General features: G+C 44.1%; 2 protein-coding genes across 3 annotated transcripts; one reads left to right on the top strand and one right to left on the bottom strand.

Annotated features, from left to right (window-relative positions):
• Positions 1-843: 843 nt before the first annotated feature.
• LOC119300896 (protein ENHANCED DOWNY MILDEW 2-like) lies at positions 844-4759 on the top strand. Of its 2 annotated transcripts, none has more exons than XM_037577795.1 (8): positions 844-1013; positions 1160-1297; positions 1930-1973; positions 2510-2624; positions 2716-2814; positions 3699-3946; positions 4046-4135; positions 4236-4759. In XM_037577795.1, exons 2-8 carry the CDS (start codon positions 1193-1195, stop codon positions 4516-4518), a joined length of 984 nt encoding a protein of 327 aa, XP_037433692.1. In that variant the 5' UTR covers positions 844-1013; positions 1160-1192; the 3' UTR covers positions 4519-4759. The 2 variants fall into 2 exon arrangements, with proteins under 2 accessions (XP_037433692.1, XP_037433691.1); XM_037577794.1 differs by having other exon boundaries at positions 845-1013; positions 1163-1297.
• Positions 4760-5116: 357 nt separating this feature from the next.
• On the bottom strand, positions 5117-9645 carry LOC119300894 (AP2-like ethylene-responsive transcription factor At1g79700). The gene is made up of 7 exons (XM_037577793.1): positions 9326-9645; positions 8825-8910; positions 8448-8456; positions 8210-8298; positions 7729-7853; positions 7114-7190; positions 5117-6025 (listed from the first exon to the last, which is right to left on the bottom strand). Exons 1-7 carry the CDS (start codon positions 9604-9606, stop codon positions 5406-5408), a joined length of 1287 nt encoding a protein of 428 aa, XP_037433690.1. The 5' UTR covers positions 9607-9645; the 3' UTR covers positions 5117-5405.
• Between the last annotated feature and the right edge of the window lie 9020 nt (positions 9646-18665).

Here is an 18665-nt window from a genome sequence, read left to right as displayed (position 1 = left end):
TTTTTTAAACTAAAGATTTTTATTGAAAACACGAACATATGTAGAATTTTGTGAAATATAGGAATATTTTTTGAATCTCCAAAATAAAATTAGAACACACGGATATTTTTTAAATTTGTGAACAATATTTGAAACAGACACATTTTTTGAAATCTCGAACATTTGTTTAAAAAGTTATAAGAAATATAGAACGAAAACATTCTGAACAAATTTTCAAAATAAGGAACTCTATTTCCTACTAAGATAGCCACCGGTTTTTATATAGTTTAAAAAAATCCCCACCATGCATGTCTGTCGTTGCATTAAAAAATACTCCCTCCGTTTCTTAAAAGTACATACTTAAAAGGATTGACATACTTCTTTTAGAGGAAATTTAAAAATACATACTTAAAGAGATGAGTTATTGCCAGCAGTGGGTACAGTTGCTAGGTAGACCAGGTTGACCCGAAACTGGATTCGTCCTTCCAGAACGGAACACATTCCACAGCACCGATACGGAAGCGAATTCAGCAGGAAGCCCCCGGCCGGCTTACGCGCAATTGCTTTTCGAGCCACACCGTGACCTTTTGTTTTAACGCAAAAACAAAAGCGGCCCGGCCCAGCAGGAGCAAGGTGTAGCCCCGTTTGTGAATATTTATTTCTTAACAAAAAAAACTAAAGCGGGCCGGCCCAGCGGGATGCAGGCGTGAGCCCTCAGCGAAAACACCGATCCCAGCCATCCAAACGACTTGAAGGTTCAATTTAGACCGGGATTGCATAGTTCAAGGTGCAATCAACCGGAATTTCGATTTGAGGGTTCGTTTCGCCGGACGTGTACGAGTTCAGGGTTTAAAATGAACTTTTTCCATTTTTGCCATCACGCGTGTCAGGCTCCATAATCGTTACCGATCCGAGTCTGATTTCGCCATCACGCGTCCCAGGCTCCATAAATTCCAGCGATCCGAACCTTATGGCGATTTCAGCGGCCGAGATTTTGCAGCATCCGCTAGAGGAGTAGGTCCAGAGGATTCGAGGTGAGCGATTCTCACTTCCGCCCGCGTCCGGTCTGTCGGCTCGGTCGCCGCACTTCTCCGCGGAGGGGGGGAGGGAGATTGACAGTTTTTTTCTTCTCTTTTTTTGTTTGGGACCCTATGAAAAACTAAAGTTCGCGTCTTGGCAGCAGATCTGCCTTGCCCGATCCTTGGGGGAGATCATGGCCGTGATAAAGGTGCGAGTGAGCAAACTCCGCAAGGCAAAGAGTGTTGAGGACAGCAGGCACAAGAGGGCCAATGGCGAGGCACCAGTTGAGCCTCAGCAGGTACCGCATACTATACCTCTGTTCCAAAATAATTCAAGTTCTGGGTTTGTTCTAAGTCAAAACTTGTTTAAGTTTGACCAAGTCTATAGAAAAATATATTAACATCTATAACACCAAATTAGTCTCATGAGATTATTTATTTATGAAATATATTTTTTGTACCATGTGTATTTGGTGGTTTAGATCTTACCACATTTGTGTACAGTGTTGGTCAAACTTAAACAAGTTTGACTCTTTCTTTTTGAACTTGGTTAATTTGAAATATGGCACTGCCAACTTGGCATAATAAAAAATGTGACTACAGAAAACAACCTACAAAAAATGCCATTACAAAGCTATAAGCGAAGTTAGCAGTGATGTACTCATGTTCCCAGATTTTTGACACCCATATGCCTAGCTTGTTGTCATCTTGTTTTTCGAAATTACACAAGTAGCCTTAAGCTCTTAACCATGGACTTCTCTGGAGGCAACTACATTAACCATTTTCTTGATTCAGTTGAATTTTTCCACCCATATGCCTAGCATATTACCATATTTTCCTTTTCTTAACTAGTTCCCAGATTTTGTGTTCGTTTTCTGCTGGTCTACTTAAGCCCAATTTTGCGAAGCTAACATATCTAATTTTTGTGCAGAGGGAAGTTTGTGCATTCTGCGACGATGGTGGTGATTTAATCTGGTAGGTTTATCTACAATCAAGTTTCAGCGGCTTCATCTTTAATGAATGTCCAGTTGTGATCGCGAATTCACTTTCTTTCCTCGAGAATCGTTCTCCACTGAAACTTTGACCCACTCTATAGAGCAATTTAGTTTCTTGACACATAACACGGGCATTGGTTGTGTAATGTTGTAGTTAATTAGTGTTCTTTAAGCAACAGATTCCATGTTTCTTCAACCAAACTAATGAAACTAGGAATGCTGTACTTTTCTACTCGGATAGCTGACATTCACATGATAGTTGTTTCCAAATAGATAGCACGTTCACTATGTCCAGAAATTGTTCTGTGATTCAGCCCCACCAATATTGTGATAGGCATCATGTTTGAAATGAAATATATGGATCTTCTTCAATATTGTCATCAATGTGTTTGTAACGCAACACTGAGTTATGGTTTCCAGTGTTATAGATGCAAGTTTGTTGAATTTCCTGTTGCTTTGAACGAACCGCATTCCTTGCTTTATGTCAATTTTCCTTCTTACATTATGTTTTTTTAGCTGTGATGGTGGATGTCTGAGATCCTTCCACCCAACCAAAGGACATGGTGAAAGATCAATGTGCACAACCCTTGGGCTAAATGAAGCAAAGTGGCAAAAGCATAAAGCACTAGCGGTATATGATATATTTTAGTCGTTTTTCATTTTGCACTTCTATTTATGTATAGGAGTTGACATTTTGCTTCATATTTTGAATGGTAATTCAGGAAAAGGGGTTATATTTGTGCGAGAACTGCAAGCATAAGCAGCATCAATGTTTTGCTTGTGGATTATTGGGGTCTTCAAACTTAACAGCAGGTCCTGAGGTATGCAGAACAGATACATTTCATTATCTTTCATCGATACTTTCTGTCTTTGTTTATGTCAGAAGAGATGAAGAAATGAAATTAAGTATATTGCTCAAAAGTTATAAGAAATAGGAAGCATTTCAAGATGCCTTTTTCATTATAGTATTTTCTAAGATGTTAGAAAGTAGTGCAACACCAATGTGTTGCTGTGAATTAATAAAAAACTATATACTGCATGTATAGAAATTTTGACGATCGTGCCAAATCAAACATATACATATCCCCTCGCATCCAAACCATCGGTGTCAAATCTATCACCCGGTGTATTCAAAGCTGGATGGACTGCCACCACAAATTGACATCGAGCACACCAACGCCGCACTCGATGATGATGTGCTTATTTGCTTACCTGTCAGGAAAGGTGTTGTTGAGCTCGGTCTTATACCTTCTTATCTCATCCGCCAGCTTGTATTGGGATATGCGCGTATGTCAGGACCATGTCAGAGCTTTGCAGTGAAATTAAATCTTAGAAGGCGTTTGACTTTGTGTGCTGCACATCTATACGAGTAATAATTACTCCCTCCATTTTTATTTACTCTGCGTATTAGCATTGTCTCAAGTCAAACTTTGTAAACTTTGACCAAATTTATACGAAAAATATTAACATCCACAATACCAAATCAATACCTATTAGAATCATCATTGGATATATTTTCGCATCATATATATTTTTTACTGTGAAAGTTTATATTGTTTTCTATAAATTTGGTCAAACTTTGTAAAGTTTTACTTAGGTCAAAGCTAATATGCGAAGTAAATAAAAATGGAGGGAGTATAATGCTTGTGTGTTCTCATCTTATAAAATACTTAATTTTCTTACCCATTTCTTGATGGCTTTTCAGGTATTCCAATGTAAGGAGCAAAAGTGTGGGCACTTTTACCACCCGGGATGTGTTGCTAAAATACTCTACCCTGATAACAAAGCCAAGGCCACATGTTTTGAGCATTGTGTTGCTGGTGGACTGGAATTCAGTTGTCCCGTGCATAAATGTAAGCGGTGTAAGGAAGCAGAGAACAAGCATGACAAGGAAATGCAATTCGCAGTATGCAGGCGCTGTCCTACTGTATATCACCGGAAGTGCTTGCCAAGGTTTGCCTTTGCATTGCCATCGTCAACCCGGTCTCTTTTATGTAATGTCCCATTGCAGAAAATAAGAATTTCTGGTCGTCACCTTTACTTGTTTTCCAGGGATATTTCCTTGGTAGAGGACGAGGAAGAGGCTACTCCACAAAGGGCATGGGATGGCATTCTACCTGATCAAATTTTAATCTACTGCAGGTCTGTTGATTCTCCTACTTTGATCAGCCACATAATTTCTCCTGTTTTCCATTTGTCTTGGTTTCTGGTACCCTCTGTGAATTTCTGTAAATGTTTTCAGGAAGCATGAGATTCAAGAAGAGCTGGGAACTCCCAAGAGGGACCATATTGTCTTTCCAGATGCGAGAAATCCTGATGCAGCAGAAAGGCATAGAGGTGCACCTCACGGGCACGATATACCCGACGAAGACGAGCTACTCGACCGCCTAGCGTCCTGCAATCCATCTCAGTCCCCTCAGCCGGCAGAAACTGGCCGTGGTAGGGTGAAGCCCATCGATTCATTTGCGCCGAAGCACTTGTTCCTGCGTCCACAGCCAGGCTCCTGCGGTTGGCTTGATGACTGATGATCCATTCCTTGTCTCCCACCTTGCCGTGTAGAGAAACCATCGGTTACAGGCTCCCTCTTATACATTTCATGTCATCTCGAGAAGAAAAAAAGAAAATGTTATGTAGCCCTTTGTTAAGTTTAATACGTATGTCATTTCCACTATTTGGTTGGCTAGACACACTATAACATGACAATTCGCCAAATAAACATTACGTTTACCAGAATATATCCTGAGGTTCTGCCTCTGTTTTTTCTGATTTGAAAAGGAAAAAGAATAACCATGACGGGAACTTTTATTGAACTATTTCTACGGCGAAAACTTGTTGCAAGAACGTTGCTTCTAAGTACTCGGCATTTGTTTTTGTTTTTACCACAGATGGCATTTGTGTTGAATGGAAGTTAAGATTCTTCCATCAAGATTTTTTTTGGGGGGACCTAGGACATTCTCTGCATTCGTAGCGGGAATTTTCAAATCAAGCAAGCTATATTGTAATACGTCCTCAAACAAATATAAGATGTTTTACAGAGGGAGTAGTATATTAGGACCACCGTACTTCTATAGGAACAAGTAAATACATGAATCCAACTCAAAAAATAAAGGGTAAATACATGAATGAAACTTGTAAGCTATCACAATGTGATTGGTTAAACCGAGGTTAAGTGAGCACATCTCGTTGAGGTTAGTATATTAGCCTTCTGGGTAACTTTTAAGGAGAAGAAAAAGGAACATTGGCACTCATACCATACCAAGTAGAATGCCTTTGGGTTTTTCTCAAAGGATGGGGATGAACACATGAATTTCCGACCTGATCAGACAGACAGACAGCCTACAAGGAGCTAGCTAAGAAGTATACCCAACATGAAAACCTGAAACCTTCCTTGGACATGAGAGCACAGAGATACTCAATTACACACAGTGATCATTTTTGGAGGGCAGGAGACATCGTTTGCTTGAGGAGTTAATTCTGCATCCATGTCTGGAACATCCTTCATATTATCGTCACCTTCCTTGAGAAAACCGAGCGCCGCCAGGCCTGTGCCATGCCTGGTGCTGCAGTCGTCGATGTCGGGACATCCTTCGAACAGGTACCCGATGTTGCTCTCAAAGGTGGCATCGTTTACGTTGAAGTACTCGCTCAGATTCATCGAGTTGCTGTTGTTGGGCCCAAAGAAGTTCTCCAATTCATAGCAAGGGCTCCACAGGTTCTCCTCGACGCCGCTGTCAAACACAAGGGGGGCACCCATGTCTCCGGTGTTGTCTGTGTCATCCACTGCAATGGGCTCGTTGACGCTACCTGGTTTCTGCGCTTCACCTGAGTTGAGCTCTTGGACTGCATTGTCACTTTGGTGATCATGTTGAAGCTCCTCTTGCAATGCTGGCACCACCTGTGGCCCCTGCTCCAGTTGTGTCAGTAACTGTGGCTGGTCCAGGTAGCGGCTAATGTCGAAGTTGGTTACGGCGTTGGCGCCTCGGTATTCGATGGCCGCAAGATCATAGGCCCTGGCTGCTTCCTCTTGGGTATCTGCAGGAAGAAAGTAGATGCACTATGGTGAGCTAAATCACAGAATTTACCAACTTGTGTCAAATTGGCTCCATTGTTCTCCCAAAGGACAAGAGTTGTTTGGTGGTATCAGTGAATGAGCGCAAGCATCAGATATCTAGAGTAGAAGATGCTGAATTTCACACCCTAGTTGCCTGAAAGACGACAGTGGATGTGGATGGGATGCTTGCTACTTTCACATGTGCTGGTCACTAGAGTTGATTGCGGTGTTTTGCTACTGCAGTAATTAACTAGAGAACTCTTGTGGCAACCTGCCCTTTAGTGGCGATCTTCTCGCCCTTTGGGGATTTTTTTTTCTTTTTTATCTCTGCTGTTAGTGTGGTGAATCATATCATTTGTGCGGTGATTTGGATCCTGAATCTTGATCTGGTCTGTTTTTTGACAGAGAGGAGGGCATGCCCCATGCACGTGAGGCGACCACTCACTGCCGAGTCAGAGAGGCAAGTGAAAAGAAGACAGGGAGAGATTGAAGATCCCTATGCACCAGCCGGTGGCATTACCACTCCCACCACGTGCTGCTCACATGCCCGCAGTATTTACTGGTAATTAGCAGTGCAGGCATTGCGTATGATCTGATCCAACGCTCTGTCTGTGTGGTTAATGTTATTCTTAGGGCAAGTTGAGCAATCCCCTTGGGATTGCACACAGGATGGTATCTTGGTCTGTCTCTCTCATGGTCCTGAATCTTGACCCTGCCACTGCCCCTTTTTTCTTCCTTTCTTTCTTTTTCAGATACATAGAAAATAAAAAGAAAGTAGAAATAAAGCGAGAACAACTAGTAATTAACATGCTAGTAGTAAAGATTATGGTAGCAGCATCAGGGTAAGCCCGGGTGTGGTGCATTGAAGGGAGGGAAACAACAAGTGCATGCCATTGAATATATGTGGGTGTTAGGTTTGATCATAAAATTCTGGTAAAAGTTAGGTGGGCAGCTGCTCTGCTCTTGCGGAATGTTAAGCAGGACGATTCTACAACGAACAATGGTAGCCTTTCAATGCCGATTAATTAAAACTGTTTTCTTGCTCAAAGGAGTAGGAGGAGGAGCTCACCAAAGGTTCCCAGGTATAGGTACTTGTTCCCCAGCACCCGCCCAATTCGCGCCTCCCACCGCCCATTGTGGTGGTGCCTGCACCCAAAATGATAAACATTTACATATATTCAGACACAACAAATCCAACTGTTTCTCTCTGAAATTTCAGCAAAATTAGTTCCCGTGTTTTGTCAAAATTAGTCACGAGAAAAAAGTTGGATGCATATTGTTGAGCCGTTTCTGTGAATTCCAGTCGAATTTCCAAACCGGCGGCCTGCTGTCGGCCAGGTTGGACTTTTTTCGACACACGAAGCTGACGGGAGAAAGAGGTAGGTAGGTGAGCCATCTGTGGCCACTCTAGATGACATGGCTGGCTGGGGTATGACGTTGCACTTTCTGCCTGCCAGCTGACGCATGCCACTGACTCCACGGTGCAGATGGATCCTAGCTGCCTACGTACCCCTATTTTGTCAGTCGACCAGAAAGGTCCCTCCTCCCGAGTCAGCACCATCCCTGTATCCCACGTAGCATACACTTGGCACTTGCATGCCACGTGTCTCTTCATGAATTTTGCATGCCTCGCAATAGTGTTACCCAAACGGAGCTGCTAATTAATGCAGTAATAGTGTAGTACCTGGCGACGCCCCTGTACTTGGAGACCCCCCTTGAGAAGCCGCTGCTCCGGCGGCGGAGGGCGGCGAGGTACTCCTCCCGTGACACCCCCTCCATCTCCGACCTCTCTTTCGCGTACTCATCCACCTGCAGCATGCGTCCGTCCATGAATTAATATAATTTCTCATGGTAAGTAACTATGTTTATTTTGTTGAGAAAAACAACAAACAGTTGTTATACAACCAGCACATTCAAGGCCGTCTTTTTATGCGTGTTGCTCATCTAGTAGTAGTGCTACTAAAACACAAGCGACATGGGCTGTCAAGACGTTACTACTCTCTCTGCTGTCACCACCATAACTCTCGAGTCAATGGTGGTGTTTGCCAAGACACACCCTGGCTCCTGCTTGTACCAAACAGGAACTGACGCAGCAACTTGGATGTATATGTACACATTCATATCAATGCATTACTTTTTCTATTTCCAAGAGGAGAACAACATACAGTGAAATTCAGTGTGGTTTCAGGGCCCCAATATTTGAGAGCTGCAAGATCGTAAGCACGAGCAGCTGCCTCCTCTGTATCATAAGCCCCTGCAGAATTGACAACCAAATCGTCAACAAGCAGATTATAAGTATTTTGATTCTAAAGGAAAATTGAAGAAAAAAAATGACAAGTGACATGAATCTGCCAAAAACAGGTAGGCTGGATGTGTGTCTACAAATATGCTTGTGGGACTTACCCAGATAGACTATTGAGCCAACACAGCATCAAAGGAGAAGTAGATCGCAGTCACATGCAGATCACCAGACAAGGACCCCCACAAAAGATAACAGAAAACAAAGAGATAAAAAAGTATAATCAGAATGTCAGCCTTAATAAATTCGTTTCGCTTTACGGAAGAAAAAATATGCTTTGTGCTAATATCAGAGATGGGAATATCAGGATCCAGAGCAGCCTCGGTCACAAGGACCTTGCAGTTTTTTATTCAGTATTAGGTACCATCCTCGTATTGCATCTCTATTTTTCCTTTGATGCTTAAAAAAACAATTCTATAAATCTGAAACATTAATGCGATTTAAATCTGAAAATCAGAAGAAGTGAAGGAAAAAAATCTACCTTGCCTCCCTTTCTTCTTGTTCTGGATGGAAGTGAAGCAGTTCTTGTCCCAGAGGTGTGCCTCGAATCTGCCCGTCCACCTGTGCCTGGGTACATATTGACATGGATGCAGCTGATCAATATAAGCACTTGCCTTTCAAGGAGATAAAAAAGTAAGGAAAAACTGATTGACCGGATTAAATGAGCAGGCAGCAGTAATGCAGATTGCAGATCAACCAGCCCTCCTACTTCCTAACAACTAACAGCAGTTGACCGAATTATTCAAATGGAGCACGGCAAGAAAATCCGATGGCCGAATTCAAGAACTCCACCGGGATCATGCTTAACAGGCTCTCCGAGAGATCAGGAAGGAAAAAAGGGTGTAGACTTTTGACATGCAAGCCAAGGTTGGGGACCAACCAATTGTGCGACTCCTAATTAATCAGCGGCAATGCGCAATTGACTGGTTACTTTGCGGGCAGAGATCGAAATCAATCCACGGAATACAGGCATGATCCATACCTTGTGACCCCTCTGTAGATGGAGCTCCTCTTCCCTGCCGCGGCGGCGCCATTGGCGGAGGCGTCAGACTCCTTGCTGCTCCTGCTCGCGTCTTTCTTGGCCCGCTTGGGCGCCGCCTTGGCCTTGGCGCTCCCGGCCTTCTGCGTCCGCGCCCGCTTGCGGGGAATGGCGATCGAGGACGAGTCGGAGGAGGAAGGAGACGACGGCGACGGCGACAGCGAGCATGCCGGCGAAGAAGAAGGAGATGGCTGAGGAGGAGGAGGAGGAGGGGATCTCTTCATGATCTCTGTGCTGTGTCAATGGTGGTGGGCCGAGCGAGAGTGGGGAGTCAAGGTGGAAGAAAGAAAGTAGGCAGGGGTTTTATAGAGGGAGAAGGCTGTGCGGCCTGGTACTCTGCTCGAGGGTTTTATTTTATTTCTTAATTGTTTTCATTAAGCGCCAGCAGGCATTAGTTTCACATGACACCTTGCTTGTTGTAATGTTGCACATAAGGGCTCATTTGCTTTAAAGCAGAAAAAACATGCACCGATGACAGCTAGCCATGGTTAAAAGGCAGGGGGGCAGAGCATCTCTAGCCGTTCCTCCAATTTTTCATTTCTCAAACAACTTCAAAACCTTTTTTTTAGGGAACAACTCGAAAACCTTGGCCCTTTAGATTTTGATGAGTTAATTTTGTTGCATCTTACTCTTCCCTCAGTTAACTCCCACTAAACCCCGGGTCCCGCATGGAAGCATGTCTCTTTCCCTCTTCTTTATTCTCCAAACCGACATCCCCGTGACCGAATCCAACAGAGATACATCCTGCCCCTTTGCCTCTGTCGACTTGCGCATCAAGGTATTCACCGAGCGGGGCTCGTTTGGCGTCTACTGCGTCAGGATCTACACCAATGGCGTCAAGGTGTCATGCCCCAAGTTCTAAAACGAGAGGGGCTATGACTTCATTGTCTTGTCTATGTGCGGCTTCCCAACAGGGCCTCATCCGGGCCGACCTCCTACGCCTCCGCCCCAGCATGATCCTCCCCATACCAGCTGGCAAGGGCTAGAGTCTCATCGCCACCTCTGCCACCAGCTCAGCCTCCGATGAAGGAGCACGACTATCGACTATCGTTGGACCCTTCGACTCGTACTCCTCCTCAGCCATGACCTCTCCCGAGAGGCCAGTAACTCCTGGTGAGTTTTGTGTGATCCAGCTCGATCGTTTTGCTCTTCTATGTTTGTAGCCATAGTGGAGAGCGACGAGGGCGATTACGGGAGCAGGGCGGTCGTGAGGATGGGGTCGACGAGGCCGCACATAGTCGACACGGACGACCGGGAGCTCCAAGACGCTGCCGTTGAGGAGTTGGGTGATGACTGAGTCTGAGAGGGGGGAGAGAAGCTTTAGGGAGATATCAAGTGGCTGCTTAAACTCCATTCTCCATCTCCTTTCTTAATTCCATTCTCAAGAGTAAAGGAAACCCATCTCTCTCCCTATCCTTTCTTCTTCCTCTACACCCTGGGTCCCGCATGCAAGCCCGTCTCTCTTCCTATCCTTTATTCTCCAAATCGACATCCCCGCGACTCGAATCCACCAAGATAGACCATGTCCCCTCCGCCTTTGTCGGCTTGTGCATCAAGGTATTCATTGAGTGGGGCCCCTTTGACCTCTACCGTGCTAGGATCTACACTAACGGTGCTAAGATGTCCCACCTTGAGCTCTAAAACAATAGGGGCCACTGCTTCATGGTGTTGTTCATGCATGTTTTCGCGATAGGGTCTCACCCGCGCCAACCTCGTACACCTTCGCCCCGACATATCCTTCCCACATCGATCGACGAGGTCCAGAGCCTCGTCTTCACACATGTCACCACCTCTGCCACCATATCGGCCTCTGACGAAGGATCCCGACAATAGAGGCGAAGGGCGCATGTAGCATCATGAGGCCCTTCGGCAGTTGCCCTCCTCAACAATGACCTCTTTCGAGAGGCTAGTAGCTCCCGACGAGTTATGTGCGAGTTATCTCAATCACTACGTTCTTATTTGTTGTAGCTATGGTGGAGGGAGATAACGGCGATTACAGGAGCTTGGCAATCGTCGAGGAGGGAGAAAGCGTGGGGTGGGGGTAGTCGGGGTTGTCGCGCGTAGTCGACATGGACGACGGGGAACTCTGAGACGTTGTCGCCGAGGAGGTGGGCGATGACTGAGTCTGAGAGAGGAAATAAAAGCTTTATGAAGATTTTGAGTGGCGGCTTAAATTTAAGGAGGGAGGGCTATTGTGAGGGGTAAGTCCTTAAACTTTTGAGAAATTGAAGATATGAGGGAAGGGCTAGATCGGGTATAAGTCCTCAAAGTGAAGTTTTTTATATAGTTCAAGAGATTTTAGGGAAATACTAAAGATGTTCTTGATTCCATTCTCAAGATTGTTTTCGTGATTTTTTGCAACAGAACCAATCCACTGGGCATAACAGTATGATCAATGGGTGCTGGAATTAATCTTCCTCTACCAATTAATCACAAAGTAATTGTGCATGGATGGCATGGGTATATTCACGGCTAGTGAGAGGAAATTTGTCTCGTAGTATGTTATTCAGATACTTGCTTGGCATACGAAGAAAAATTATGACATGCACTTTCTTCTAACATTGAAGAGGACTATGCACTAGCTTATCATGTGACCCCATATAAGGCAAATGAATAGCTTGAGAGCCTAGACGATGGTGTGACCTTAGAGCTACAACCTTATGTGGTTATCACACGACTCCACGCTTCTATTCCACTACATCATGCTCCATCACCTATGAGCGTGCGGATAAGGGAGGCAAATGGACAACTTGAGAGTGTTGAAAATGGTGTCATGTGTCGGCCTTCCTATTAACACTAAAATAGGATTGCATCACGATGGGCTCAATACGACTCCACACTACTCATTCCCATGTCGGTTCGGCCCTAACATGTGTAAGCATGTGGTTGCGTGAGGCAAATGGACAACTCAAGAGCATCGACGATGACATGTCACCAATCTTCATTTTAACATTTAAGAGGACTACAAGTCAATGGGATTAGTGTAACCGCAAACTACTCCTTCCAAATCGACCTCGCCCCAATCACGCGTGAGTGTGCATCTGCGGCTCTAGAATGTTAGTGATGGTATGAGACAAGCCTTCCTTTTAACACTAAAGAGGACTACATTATGACGGGCTTAGCACATGATCCCATGCTACTCCTTCTGCATCAGCCTAGGGCTATCACTTGTGAGCGACGACCACATGAGACAAATGAATGGCTTAGGAGCATCGACAAATGGTGTGACATTGACCATCCTTTTAACATCAAATAGGCGATACTATGATAGGCTGAGGGTGTGACCCTACACTAGTCATGCCAAATCAGACTGGTCTCACTGTGTGTAAGTGTGCCGCCACATGAGACAAATGGATATCCCATGGGCGTCGACGATGGTGTGGTACCAACATTACTTTTCACAATGAAGAGGACTATAATATGGCGGGATTAGCATGTGGAGCCACGCAACTCCTTCCACATCAACATAGGCGGTGACCGGTGGCCGCATGAGGCACATGAATGACTTACAGAGGGTCAACAATGGTATGACATTATTGATGATTTTAACAACGAAGAGGATGATAGCATGACATGCTTAGGGCGTGCCACCCTACTACTCTTTCCACATCATCCCGGACTCATCATGTGTTATTGTGCCACCGTGTGGGGAAAATGTGAGTGACCCCGCGCTACTCCTTCCACATCAATACACATGTGAGCGGCTGATATGTCTCCAACGTATCTATAATTTTTTATTATTCCATGCTATTATATTATCTGTTTTGGATGTTTTATATGCATTAATATTCTATTTTATATTATTTTTGGGACTAACTTATTAACCTAGGGCCAAGTGCCAGTTGCTATTTTTTCCTTGTTTTTGGCTTTTACAGAAAATCAATATCAAACGAAGTCCAAACGGAATAAAACTTTACGATGATTTTTCTTGGACCAGAAGAAACCTAGGAAGCTCCGAGAGGAGGCTAGAAGACCTACTAGGAGGCCACAAGCCCTAGGGGCATGCCCCAAGGGCCCCCTAGGCTTGTGGGCCCCTCGGAGACCTTCCAACCCTAACTCCACCACTATAAATTCTCAAATATCCCTCCTACATCAGAGGGCACACCAAAAAAACTTTTCCACCGCCGCAAGCTTTTGTTCTTGTGAGATCCCATCTTGGGGCCTTCTACGGCACTCCGCCGGAGAGGGATTCGATCATAGAGGGCCTCTACACCAACCTTGCTGCCCTTCCGACAAAGCATGAGTAGTTTACCACGAACCTAAGGGTCCATAGCTAGTAGCTAGATGTCTTCTTCTCTCTCTTTGATCTTCAATACAATGTTCTCCTCGATATTATTGGAGATCTATTCGATGTAATCTTCTTTTGCGGTGCGTTTGTTGAGATCCGATGAATTGTGGATTTATGATCAGATTATATATGAATATTATTTGAGTCTTTTCTGAACTCTTTTATGCATGATTGAGATAACTTAGTATTTCTCTCCGATCTATCGATTTGGTTTGGCCTACGAGATTGGTTTTTCTCGCAATGGGAGAGGTGCTTTGTGATGGGTTCAATCTTGCGGTGTCCTCAACCAGTGACAGTAGGGGTAGCGAGGCATGTATTGTATTGTTGCCATTAAGGATAAAAAGATGGGGTTTATATCATATTGCTTGAGTTTATCCCTCTACATCATGTCATCTTGCTTCAGGCGTTACTCTGTTCTTATGAACTTAATACTCTAGATGCAGGCATGAGTCGCTTGATGTGTGGAGTAATAGTAGTAGATGCAGACATGAGTCGGTCTACTTGGCACGGATGTGGTGCCTATATTCATGATCATTGCCTTAGATATCATCATAACTTTGCGCTTTTCTATCAATTTCTCAACAGTAATTTGTTTACCCACTATATGCTTCTTCAAGAGAGAAGTCTCTAGTGAAACCTATCACCTATGCCCCCGGGTCTATTTTCCATCATATATTTTCAGATCTATAAAATAAAAACCAAAAAACACCTTTCTATAATTTATTTATATTTATTTTATTTTGCCTTTTACTTTCTATCTCTATTAGATCTCACTCTTGCAAGTGACCATGAAGGGATTGACAACCCCTTTTTCACGTTGAGTGCAAGTGTTTGTTTGTGCAGGTACATATATTGGGGACTTGCTTGTGCCTCCTACTTGATTGATACCTTGATTCTTAACTGAGGGAAATACTTATCTCTACTTTGTTGCATCAGCCTTTCCTCTTTAAGGAAAAAATCAACGCAAACTCAAGAAGTAGCAGGAAGAATTTCTGGCACCGTTGCCAGGGAGGTTCTACATCAAGCCTACCAAGTACCTATCATAAACTCTTATCTCTTGCATTTACATTATTTGCCATTTGCCTCTCGTTTTCCTCTTCCCCACTTCTAAAAGTTTTCAGAAAAACACAAAAATATTTTCCTTTTTATTTGCCTTCTTCCCGTTCGTGTTTTCGCTTGCTTTTCATTTGCTTGATCGCTTGCTTTGAACCTACTATCATGAGTGATTTCGGTATGGCAGAAATAGATGACGACAGAACTCCTAAAATTGGACGTTATGCTAATCTAGATGCTAATTTTTTTCCTAGGACAAGGGAATGTTATAGGAAAAGAAACCATTGAAGAGTTCTTTAATTGTATTGAGACTCTGACTTGTGATGATGTTCCCATACTTAAAAGGACAAATACTTATGTAAATACTATTTCAGCTCTTGTTCATAAACTTGAAAAAGATTTATTCGCACACACCCCACCTTGCAAAGATTGTTTATGAGCTGCTGGTGATAAAGGACCCTAAAGCTAAAAAATAGTTACCCTTGTTCTTATGAATGAGTTTGATCATATAGTACGGGAACCTAGGGAGATCTTTGATTTTTATGGTATGAACCATGAGAAACCGGTAATAGATGAGATCCTCTACAATAGTGATCATGTTTTATAAACCTTGCTTGGCAATAATCAAATCTTTGATGAGAACCTTAGAAAGGCAATTCCTGTTTTAGATATGATCCAACAAGTTTTTAATGATGTTAACCAACAATTTTCTTGGATTGTAGCCGGTAATCAAAGGGGATACGCCGAGGGACAACTTGATAATGCTAAAATTTCTATGGATGATGTGTTTCATGTTATATTTGAAAAATCTCCTAACAAAAGCACTATCATGGAAATTAAGAAGAAAGATGACAATACTTAGATCTATGCAATATGCCTAGCTAGGGGCGTTAAACAATAACACTTGTTGGGAGGCAACCCAATTTTATTTTGTGTTTTTTGTTTTTGCTTCTGTTTTTGAATAAATACACAATATTACTTCTGTAATAATTGTGTTTAGTGTTTTAATTAGTGTTTGTGCCAAGTAAGTCCTTTGGGATGGTCCACGGTGATAGTTGATTTGATTTTGCTGAAAAACAGCAACTTTTGCGCCCAGTAACAGAATTGATCTGAGCTGCTGGAACGTGATAAATTCTTGATTTTTTTACTCAAGATTTATATACAAATTGCCTATATTTGCCTAATTTTAAGAATTTTTCGAGTTATAGAAGTATACGAAGTTTCCAGATTACTACACACTGTTCTGTTTCTGACAGATTATGTTTTCTATGTGTTGTTTGCTTATTTTGATGAATCTATGGATAATATCGGGGGGTATGAACCATGGAGAAGTTGGAATACAATAGATATAACACCAATATTAATTTAGAATGAGTTCACAACAATACCTAAAGTGGTGATTTGCTTTATTATACTAACAGAGCTTACGAGTTTTCTGTTGTGAAGTTTTCAAGTTTTGGGTAAAGATTTGATGGACTATGGAATAAGGAGTGGCAAGAGCCTAAGCTTGGGGATTCCCAAGGCACCCCAAGGTAATATTCAAGGACAACCAAGCATCTAAGCTTGGGGATGCCCTGGATGGAATCCCCTCTTCTGTCTTCAATCCATCGGTAAATTTACTTGAGGCTATATGTCACAGCCTGATTTTTGGCCCTTTCTTTTTCTTTTGTTCCTCTAGGATTTTTGCTTGAGTTTTCTTTTTCCGTGGCTTTGTGGTCTGGAAACTGAAGAAGATGACCTCTTCTTTCTTTCCAGAGTGGCTTGTCATCCTCAAACCCTTCCCAAGACCTTGCCATTTCCATCCTAGACAAACCCCAATATTCTTTTCCTTGGGAATATTCCTTTTCTATTAAATGAATAATCCTTTTGCCCTAGGTTATGAAGCAACCTATATTTCCATCACTCCTAAAATTCCCAAATAATTCTCATAAATTATTTGGGTCATATATTCCTGAAATATGGCAAGATATTTCATTGGCCATGTTTCCCATCATGCCCAATTAATTCCTTTCGTATTCTGTCCTGAATGGCAGATTGTGAAACAAGTGCCATTTACCTTTGCCCAATTGACCCCAAACTTTTTGGAAACCTTTTAATGTCCAAATAATTGCCTCATGAAAAATTTCAACTTAATTTGCCTAGTGAATATTCCTGAGCAATTTTTCAAAGTTCCTGTCTGAGGGAATTGGTTGTGAAGGAAGTACTAGCTAGGTTTATCCTATTGAGTTGAAATTTTGCATGGCCCTTCATATCACCAAATAATCACCCTCCTCAAGATTTGAGCTCATGCAATGTAACCATGTGAGCTGATCATCAATTATTTGGTTCTGTCCAAATTTTCAGTTAATGAAGCAAGTATATTTTATCTTGCTCCATTATGTCTGAAAATTTTCCTAGGCCTTCTCCCACCTATATAACCAATCTCCACAAGTTTTGGGATCATTTCCTGAAGCCATTTTCCCTTAGGATTTTTCCTAAGTTTCTGTCCAGAGAGGTGCTGTATGAAAGAAGTACCACTTTGGCTTGACCAAATGGTATGAAATTTTTACAGCACTCTCATATGCCCAAATCATTCTGCCATGCCCATTTTTAGCTCAAGTGGCCTCTCCTGGTGAGTGCCCCTTCATGATTTTGTTTCTGGAGCAGTTTATGTAGTTGTAAAGCAACTATATAAAATACTTGTCCAAATCATCTCATATTTGATAGGATTATAGTCCTTCCTAACCTAAACTCCCCTGGCATCTAGTTTGCCTCTTAACCTCACTATGTTGATCACTGCATAATGATTCAGTTTGATGCAGTAAACTTCAGAGCTCACTTACCATTTAACCATCGAGTCTTTAACCGATATACCACCTAAGTTGCAACCTACCCTGGAAGGACTAACACCCAGACATCATTTGGCATAGCTTGTGGCACTGTGTGCACCAGTGCACACACTGACCACCGTTTTGGCACACACTGGCCGCGTCCAGAGCGTCTTCTTGCTCGGGCCCCTCCTCTACTCGACGTCTCAGCAAGCACGGGCCTGTCCAGCGTGTTCCCTGTGTCGTCGCCATCCTCCTGGAGCCATCTCCCCCTCCATAAGCCTCTCCGTCAGTGCTCGCCGCCGCGCGCCCATGGGCGAGCTATAGCCGACAGCGCATTAATGGTGCTCGGCCTCTTCCTCTGCTCCCCCTTGGTTTCGGCCGCTCCGTGACCTTCTGTAGCTCGTACGGTTCCTGCTCGTCGTGATCCCGCGCCTCCCCGTGATCGCTGCGCGTCGCCAGAGCCTTGGCCGAGCTCGTGCGGCGGCAACCAGCTTGGCCATCCTCGCCCCGCCTATTTAAGGCACTCCCGAGCGCTCTCGTCTGCACCACAAGCCTCCCCTCGCTCCATTACTCCTCCCCTGCCCCTCCCATGGCTGCAGCTTCACCGCGGTGCTCCGCTCAAATTCGGCCGACCCAAGCCAACCCTCCACTCCCTGACCTATCCACTAGCCTCCCCACTCCACCTCAACCCTCCCCAGCTTCTCGTTTCCTCGCCGGAGCTCGTGTGGTCGCGACCCCAAGATCGGCTGTGCCACCCGAGCCATCCGCTTTGCGAGCCGCGGTCGCCCTGTCCCTTCTTTGGCGTTGTTGCTGATCCAGGCGGGAGCGGCTCTCCACCCCGCGTCCGCCGGTGGCCTTCTCTTGGCCGGAGACCGTCGGAGCCGTCCGAGCCGTCGCTGGCTGTGCGCCCTCCCCTGCCCTCCTCTGTTTCCATCGGGGCACAACAAGGAGGAAGAAGGAGCCAAGCCAGGCGGGCCCCACCTCCATGTGGACCCCGCATATAAGCCACGGGCGTTGACCCCGTCCTGCCCACGTGGATAAGTGACGGGGCCCACCTGTAAGTCTCTCATGTTGACCCAGTGGCCCCGCTGACCGTTTTAGTGAAGGCGTATTCTTGGAAATACGTTTTCCT

Source organism: Triticum dicoccoides, chromosome 5A (genome assembly GCF_002162155.2).
Source record: "Triticum dicoccoides isolate Atlit2015 ecotype Zavitan chromosome 5A, WEW_v2.0, whole genome shotgun sequence".
Classification (NCBI taxonomy): Eukaryota; Viridiplantae; Streptophyta; class Magnoliopsida; order Poales; family Poaceae; genus Triticum; species Triticum dicoccoides.
The sequence above is the reverse complement of the archived record's forward strand: the minus strand, read 5'-3'. Positions and strand labels throughout refer to the sequence as shown.

Coding starts and splice junctions, on each gene's coding strand:
- LOC119300896 (XM_037577795.1), top strand. CDS start 1,193: ATGGCCGTGATAAAGGTGCGAGTGAGCAAACTCCGCAAGGCAAAGAGT. Junction 1,974..2,509: donor GATGGTGGTGATTTAATCTG/GTAGGTTTATCT, acceptor ATGTTTTTTTAG/CTGTGATGGTGGATGTCTGA. Junction 2,625..2,715: donor AAAAGCATAAAGCACTAGCG/GTATATGATATA, acceptor ATGGTAATTCAG/GAAAAGGGGTTATATTTGTG.
- LOC119300894 (XM_037577793.1), bottom strand. CDS start 9,606: ATGAAGAGATCCCCTCCTCCTCCTCCTCCTCAGCCATCTCCTTCTTCT. Junction 8,911..9,325: donor ATCTACAGAGGGGTCACAAG/GTATGGATCATG, acceptor ATATGTACCCAG/GCACAGGTGGACGGGCAGAT. Junction 7,191..7,728: donor AAGTACAGGGGCGTCGCCAG/GTACTACACTAT, acceptor TTTTGGGTGCAG/GCACCACCACAATGGGCGGT.